Here is an 8,341-nt window from a genome sequence, read left to right on the forward strand (position 1 = left end):
ACGTTTTGCAATGCAAATCTTTAACCGTTAATAACTTTAATTTTCCATATACTTCATTTGTTTCTTCTTAGTTGACACATTTCCTTAGTCACGTTTATCAATGCACAACTTCAACCATTCATATCTTTAATTACCAATATAAGCAAATATTTTAAAATTTTAATATTTTAAAAATATATATCATGACGAATCTAACAATATCCTACCTAACAACAACAGGACAATCAACCTCATAACAATAGCCAGTAACTGCTGTTGACTTGTTCAGACCTTCAAACAGAAGATCTATAGTGGCCTTTTTGTAGGACAGATTTGCTGGATAAAAAAGGCAAGCTGTTAAGTCCTTTTATAAATATATAACCCTGAAAAAGAGGAAAAAGAAACATAGATTTTCTATATAAGGCAGGGGAGCTTACCTTCAACAGGAATTAGAGAGGACACAAGAGAAGCAAGACGCTTAGCTTTAATATGTCCCTGTCAGGAAGAATATTATCTAATAGAAGGTCAAAATATTAAATTCGGCAGCTATGTGATGAGGCTGATTGTCCTGTTGTTTTGGGTGGTGATTTTAATGAGATACTATCCTATGATGAAATAGAGGGAGGGGCAGACCGTGAAAGAAGAGAAGTACAAGGCTTTAGGGATGTTTTGGACTCTTGTGAGCTTCGAGACCTTGACTTTAAGGGCCAATGGTGGACTTGGGAACGAGGGAAGACAGTTAGAACAAGAGTTCGAGAACGGTTGGACAGGTTCATTGCCTCGTCTTCTTGGGCGCATATTTACCCCCGAGCATCAGTTGAGAATCTCTTGAAGTTCAGTTCTGACCATGCACCAATAGTTCTTCGTTTAACCCCTAAAGCTCGCAAAAGACGCAAAAGAACTAAGACTTTCAAATTCGAAACGGCTTGGCTTTTTGATGACTCTTGTGAGATGGAAGTGAAGAAGGCCTGGCAGTCCGCAAGGGAGAGGGACGTGGTGGGTAAGCTTGGGGTTACAGGGAGGGCATTGACTACTTGGAGTAAAGAGAAGTTCGATGATTTGGGGAAGCAAATTGAGGAGGTTGAGGCCGACTTAAAATTGGTGCAGCAAGACCATGTGACTGCTGATTCTTGTGAGAGAAGTGTGAAGCTTGAACAAAAGTTGGATGACTTGTACCGTAAACATGAAGCATATTGGTTTTTAAGATCCCGAGTTTTGGAAGTGAGGGATGGAGATAAGAACACTAGTTACTACCACCACAAGGCCTCTCAACGGAAGAAGCGCAACATGATTGAAGGTTTGTATGATGGAGATGGTGTATGGCAGGAAGATGATGATCTCTTTGAAGGGATTGTTAGTGGTTTTTATTCGGACCTTTTTACTTCCTCAAACCCCTCGGGCGAGAGTATTAATGAGGTATTGCAGCACATTCATCCGATTATTTCGGAGTCCTATAACGCTAATCTTCTCCGGCCATATACAAAAGAAGAGGTTCATGCAGCGCTGCTCCAAATGCACCCGTGCAAAGCCCCTGGCCCGGATGGCATGCATGCCATTTTTTATCAGAAATTTTGGCACATTATAGGTGACGATGTTTTTAATTTTGTTAGTAATGTTTTATGTGGTATTTCTACTCTGGTCCATGTGAATAATACTAACATAGCACTTATCCCAAAAGTGAAATCACCTACGAGTATGTCTGAGTATCGCCCCATAAGTCTGTGTAATGTTTTATATAAATTAGTTTCAAAGGTGATTGTGCTTCGATTAAAGTCTATTCTGCCAAGTGTTATTACAGAAAATCAGAGTGCATTTGTTCCAGGACATTTGATAACAGATAATGCTCTTATTGCTTTAGAATTGTTTGATACAATGAGAAACCGTAGCCGGGGCAGAAAAGGGTCAATTGCTTTGAAACTTGATATGAGTAAGGCTTATGATAGGGTTGAATGGGGATTTCTGAGGAAGCTTTTACTCACTATGGGGTTTGATGGTCGGTGGGTCAATTTGGTGATGATGCATTGTGTGACGACAGTGACATACTCTTTTATTATTAATGGGTGTGTTAGTGGGAAGGTTACCCCAACCCGGGGCCTGAGGCAAGGAGACCCACTCTCTCCCTACCTCTTTATCTTGGTGGCTGATGCTTTTTCCCATATGTTACAAAATAAAGTTCAGATTGGTGAGCTTCATGGGGTTAAAGCAAGTAGGAGTGGCCCTGCTATCTCTCACCTCTTTTTTGCAGATGTTAGTTTGCTTTTCACTCGAGCGACTCGGCAGGAATGCGAAGTTATAGTTGATATACTCAACAGATATGAAGTAGCATCTGGTCAGAAAATTAATTTTGAAAAGTCGGAAGTGTCGTTCAGTAGAGGGGTAAGCGTAGAGAAGCAAGAGGAACTTATAGGGATTCTCAATATGCTTATGGTTGATCGTCATAGCAAATATTTGGGAATTCCTACGATAGTAGGGAGATCGAAGAAAGCCATCTTTGGGGCGCTACTTGACAGAATTTGGAAGAAGCTGATGGGGTGGAAAGAAAAATTACTCTCGAGGGCTGGGAAGGAAGTTTTATTGAAGGCGGTGATCCAAGCGATTCCAACATACTTAATGGGGGTATATAGATTTCCTTCGTCAGTTATTCAGAGTATCCGGTCGGCCATGGCAAAATTTTTTTGGGGTTCGGGATCTCAAAGGAAAATACACTAGAAATCATGGGGTGTAATGTGTACGCCAAAATGTATCGGGGGAATGGGTTTCAAAGACTTGGAGGTTTTTAATGTTGCTTTACTTGGGAAACAGATATGGAGGCTTATTCATAAGGAGGATTCTCTTCTTCGTAGAGTGATGAAAGCGAAATATTACCCCAATTGCTCCTTTATTGACTCGTATTTGGGCACTTGTGGGAGTTATTCTTGGAAGAGCATATGGAGTGCTAAGGCTCTGGTAAAAGAGGGGTTAATTTGGCGTATTGGGAATGGCACCATGGTAAATATTTGGAGAGACCCGTGGGTTGCTGATGATGAGGGGAGATTTGTGACAAGTCCGGAAGTAGAGGGGTTGAGTACTGTGAATGAGCTTGTTGATTTCTCGAGAATGGAATGGAATGAGGAGCTCATCTCTTCTAATTTTAATGAAAGAGACACAAAGTGTATTCTTTCAATCCCTTTGGGTGCGCAAGCTTCGAAGGATACTATCACTTGGGCTTTTTCGAATGACGGTATGTATTCAACTAAGACATCTTATATGCTTAGTATTGGTTGCAACCTTGACCAATTTCACCAAGCATGGGCTGCTATATGGGGGTTGGATGCATCCCCAAAAGTAAGACATTTCATGTGGCGACTGTGTACAAATACGCTGCCGACAAAGAGCTTGTTGAAATACAGTCATATGGTGGATGCTGCTCACTGTCAGTGGTGTGGGGAAGAGGACGAAACTGCTGCTCATGCGATCTTTCAATGTGTGCGTGTGAAGGAGCTATGGGAGGATAGTGAGTGTGCTGCTGCTGTGCTTCAAGAAGGTGATGAGTCTATGTGTGATGTTCTTGTGCGTTGGGGCGAGGTAGGGAGGAAGGTCAAACAACGGGCTGCAATCCTTGCTTGGGTGATTTGGATGGAAAGAAATGATAAAATCTTTAGTGACAAAACCACCCCCAATGATGTCTTGCTTGCGAGTGTACATAAAGCTGTAGAAGAACATGGGTTGTATAGCAAGAAAGTATATGCAATTTCAGCAGCAAATCAACAAGCTAGCAGCAACAAATGGAACCCGCCACCTGTAGGGGTTGTGAAGCTCAATTCGGATGCATCATTGAGTGGTGAAGGCTGGGTTGGCATGGGTGTTATAGCTCGAGATAGTGAAGGAAATGTGCTCTTTGCTGCCACACGAAGAGTTAAAGCTTGGTGGCCTCCGGAGATTGCTGAAGGGAAAGCCATGCTTCGTGCTGTGAAGCTGGCTAGGAGGTTTGGGTATGACAATGTCATACTTGAATCGGATAACCAAGTTCTCATAAATCGCCTCACTAAAGCCTCCGTTTATTTATCAGATTTTGATGTAGTCTTGGAGGATATTCTGTCGACTAGTAGTGCTTTTATGTCCTTTCTTTGGTCTCATGTTAAAAGGGATGACAACATTGTTGCCCATCACCTTGCTAAGCTAATGCCATTTGGTGTTGAACAGGTTTGGGTGAATCATTGCCCTGTAATGATCTCCCCTTATGTACTCTCGGACAAATTGTCCGTTGATTGATTAATGCATTAGCCCGGCTTTCCCTCAAAAAAAAAAATATATTTTTTCATTACATATACACCATAAAACGCGATTAGAAGGGAGTGCGTAAATAGTGATAAAGTCAAACATGTCAACTAAAAAAAACTCGAGTAATATTATAATAGTACTAATTGAAACGATTCCCATAAAGATGTTTATCCTTGCATATATAATGCACAAAAGAGAAGTGAAAATAGCGTTAAAATCCTTCGTGTAATAAGAATATAAAAGGAAAGCAGGGCACACTCAGTAACAAACCAAGCCACAAGTAGATTTCCCGCCAATTTATAACAAACCCACTTTAAGAATCTTCTTCACTCTTCCTCTTCAACAACAACCTCCATTTCCCAAAAACCAGAGACCTCAAAAACACTCAACAATGGCGTTCACCTCCATCACCATTTTCTCTCTCCTCACCTTATCTCTCCTCATTCCCCCCCTCACCGCCATCTCCGACGAATCCATCAACAACGCCGCCGAAATCCTCTCAGACTCCGGCTTCAATTCCATGTCTCTAATCCTCCCTTTCATCTCTCAACCCCTCATTTCCTCCCTCTCTTCCGCCACCCTCTTCACTCCCTCCGACTCCTCCTTCTCTCTCTCTAACTCCGGCCAACCCTCTCTCTCTCTCCTCCAATTCCATTTTTGCCCTCGCTTCTACTCCTTCGTTGACCTTCAATCTCTCTCTTATGGAACCCAACTCAATACTCTCCTCCCTAAAAGCTCTCTCTCCATTACTTCCTCCGATTTTGATGAAGATGTCGCCATTAATGGCGTCAAGCTCAACAGCTCCCCTGTTTTTGATGATGGGTTTTTCATCATCTTCCAAATCGACCGTTTCTTCAACCCCAATCTCACTGTGGGATCCACCACTGAGTTGGGTACTCCGAGTCTGAGTCCGATTCCGAGTCCTCCTGAGTGTGCCGCCTTATCGCCTCGCTCCGGTAAGTACCGCGACGCTTCGGCTTCTTTAAGGTCTAGAGGGTACTCATTAATGGCGGCGTTTCTTGATATGCAATTGACCCAATTCGACAATAACAACGACAAATCGTTAACACTGTTTGCACCAACAGATGCTTCAATGGAGGGGCATTTTGGGAAAAATAATTACAGTGAATGGGGGTCGATTTTTCTGAGGCATACAGTTGGTGTGAGCTGAGTTGGGGTGATTTGATTGGTCAATTAGATCAAGGGTTTGTGATTCCAACTTTCTTGAATGGATTTCAGATTAATGTTAGTCGGAGTAATGTCTATAATTCTGCGTATTCTTTGATGATTAATGGTCAAGTTTCTGTTGATTTTCCTGAATTTTATCGTAATCATGGGATTGTTGTTCATGGATTAAGTGGTGTTCTGGTTTCCCCTGCTGTTAATGAGGAGAGAGAAGATGCTTATTCCCCTGCTAATGCCTTCAAGGTTGATGCTGATCATATCGAGTTTTGATCGTCTTTTTCGATTATCTCGACTCGGTTTGTTTGATGAATTTTGATCTTGGTTTAATGAGTTTTACGAGTTTTCGTCTCGACTCGGCGAGTTTTGAGCTTGACTCAGTGAGTTTGATAGTTCATGGTGGTATTGAGAATGTCAGAATATCTTCATAGTTGTTGCATTAGTTATGGTGGTATTGAGAATATTAGAATATCTTCATAGTTGTTGCATTAGTTTTGATGGTGTAAAATGTCATTTAATTTTACTGAATTGTGATTTTGGTTTTAATTTGAATGTTAAAGTTGTAATTGGACATGTTAATGTTTGATTGAATAGGTATAATGATGTTGTTTTTTTATTGGATTGTTGTTGATCGTATAATAGCTATGTGGGTGATAACAGTTATGCTTTAAGTAGTGAAGTAATGAAGTAACCATCAGGAAAATCATAGACTCAATTAAATTATTGGTACAATATAATCAAGATTACAAACTACAACATTATAAATATACATATTCTTAAGTCTCAACCCAAATTAGACTTATATACAATAATATAAGATTTCAAAAAAAATTGAATATTTTAATTAAAAATACATATAAAGAGAATTGAACCCCAAACCTTATTGAATGAAAACCACACGTATAGGGTGCTAATCGGGCGAGCCAAGCCCGAACTATGGTCAGCTCGGCTCATGATCGTTTAAATTTGTTCGAACTCGAACTGAGTTCAAACCTTTAAGAGTCGAGCTTTGACTAAGTGTTGATTGAGCAAACTCGAACTGTTCACGAACAACCTTGATTACTTGTCTTCTTTATTGTTCATTACTAGCTTAGGACCCGTGCCATGCACGGTAAGTCTAATTTAATTTTCAAAATTAATTAATTATGTCTAACAAATAAAATTGATAAAACATAAACATAAAAAAAAATATATATAGAAATTATAGTGTCATAATTTATATTAAAAGGCAAAGTAAAATTTTTAATATATAATCTCATGTTAGTTTAAAAATAAAATATAAATGTTTGGCAATTTGGACATCTTTAGAGCATGCACATTAATGAGGAAATCTAAATATTCTTTATCCTTTTTTATCTTTACTTTTTTCATTATATTTTTTTTATCTCATATTTTAAATTGATAATTTCTTTATCATTTTTTTTTTTGAAGCAAATCATTAAAAAAAAAAAAAATATAAGTTGGAAAAATTACAAAAATATTTAATAGCAAATTAACTCAGTATTGCTTCATAAGAATTCAAATCAATATACCAAGAATAGAAATTGTTTTTTTCTAATGAACTCATCTATTGTACAACTATAATGATAATTCATTAATTATAGTGTTAATACTGTATTTTTGGCTCTGTTATTTTATACTCTCCATCATATTTTCGAATATTTTAGATAAATTATATCTTATTAAATTTCTCCCTTAAGTAAAAGGTCTCAAAATCTTGTGTTACAACTAAAAGTGATCATGGGTCGGTTAACTCGTTCAAGTTACTGGAAAGATACTTAAAAAGGAATTGAAATAATGTTTTAGCAAAAACTAATTTATTGTTACTTTTTTGGCAAATTCAATAGTACTCTATTTAAAAGATGATTAAAAATGAGTTGGAATAATATTTTAGGTAAATGTTTATAAAAGAATTATGAACACCAAATAACAAAAAAATATATTTGTCATAAAGATAATATATAAGATTTGGAATAATAGTTGTATCAAATATCTAAAAAAGGTTAAAAAGGAAGGGGGAGTTTTGGAGGGAAAAAACAACATCAAGTGGTGACACGTGTAGCTCCTGGTGTCTGTTTTAGTATTATTTTGAAAGAACGAACGGTAGTGTTGTCATTTTATTAAGCTAAATCAAGTTCCGCCAAAGAACTAACGCTTTTTTGCAGGTATCGGCGTATACAGAGTGATTTAGGATCGCAGATAGTCTTAAATCATTCTTCGTCCCTATCGACTACTTTGACTATCGTTTTCGAAGCTGACGTTTCTAGAAACTCAGTCAAAGTGGGGGCTTCTGTAAACCCCTAAAAATGTCTCCCCGAATCAAACCCGATGATGAACAATCTTTCACCGCCATTATTGGTCGGGTTGAGTATTTAATCCTCAGAGTGCTTAAAGTCCATGTTCAATCAAACTTAATTCACAAAATAGTCAATTAGTCTAAGGTGCACCCTTGTGCACCTTAAATAGGTGTAACAGCGGCCCATAAATAAATAAATAAAAAAGGCCCATAAGCAAAAAAAAAAAAAAGCCCTAAAACTAACTTCAAAACACGGTAACTACAATACACCCACCCACACCCAGTGTAATGTCACTTCCAAACTCAGAAATTGCTATTCTTCTTCTTATGATTTTCTCTCTCCTCTATTTCACTTTCTCTCTCCTCTATTTCATTTTCTCTCACTAAAAAACTGCAAAAACATCAATGGACATTAGAAAAGAAATGCAAAATCAATAGGATCCTTCCTAAAAAAGGCACTTTTATGTAAATTTCACTTAATTTTGTTTGAATTTATATGATTATGACTTAATTTTGTTTGAATATTGTTCGATACTCTATTGTTCGAAATTATTTATTGGAATTGTAAAAAAAAAATTAGTAAAATCAAACGGATACCTTATGTTCACATTCCGAAATGCATAC

The 8,341-nt window shown here is 38.0% G+C and overlaps 1 protein-coding gene and 1 pseudogene across 1 annotated transcript; both read left to right on the forward strand.

The window, feature by feature from the left end:
• The first annotated feature begins 930 nt into the window (after positions 1-930).
• LOC145633059 (uncharacterized) lies at positions 931-4,230 on the forward strand. Its single transcript, XM_081685362.1, has 2 exons — positions 931-2,595; positions 2,782-4,230. The coding sequence occupies exons 1-2, from the start codon at positions 931-933 to the stop codon at positions 4,228-4,230; spliced, it is 3,114 nt and encodes a 1,037-aa protein (XP_081541488.1).
• Positions 4,231-4,630: 400 nt separating this feature from the next.
• LOC145633064 (putative fasciclin-like arabinogalactan protein 20) lies at positions 4,631-5,836 on the forward strand (annotated as a pseudogene).
• Positions 5,837-8,341: the final 2,505 nt, after the last annotated feature.

This window comes from Chenopodium album, chromosome 1, assembly GCF_948465745.1.
Source record: "Chenopodium album chromosome 1, dcCheAlbu1.1, whole genome shotgun sequence".
Taxonomy (NCBI): Eukaryota; Viridiplantae; Streptophyta; class Magnoliopsida; order Caryophyllales; family Amaranthaceae; genus Chenopodium; species Chenopodium album.

Excerpts from the sequence above, each read along its gene's own strand:
- LOC145633059 (XM_081685362.1), top strand. The coding sequence starts at position 931 with ATGGAAGTGAAGAAGGCCTGGCAGTCCGCAAGGGAGAGGGACGTGGTG. Across the intron at positions 2,596-2,781 it reads TTCCAACATACTTAATGGGG|ATATGGAGGCTTATTCATAA; the intron begins GTATATAGATTT and ends CTTGGGAAACAG.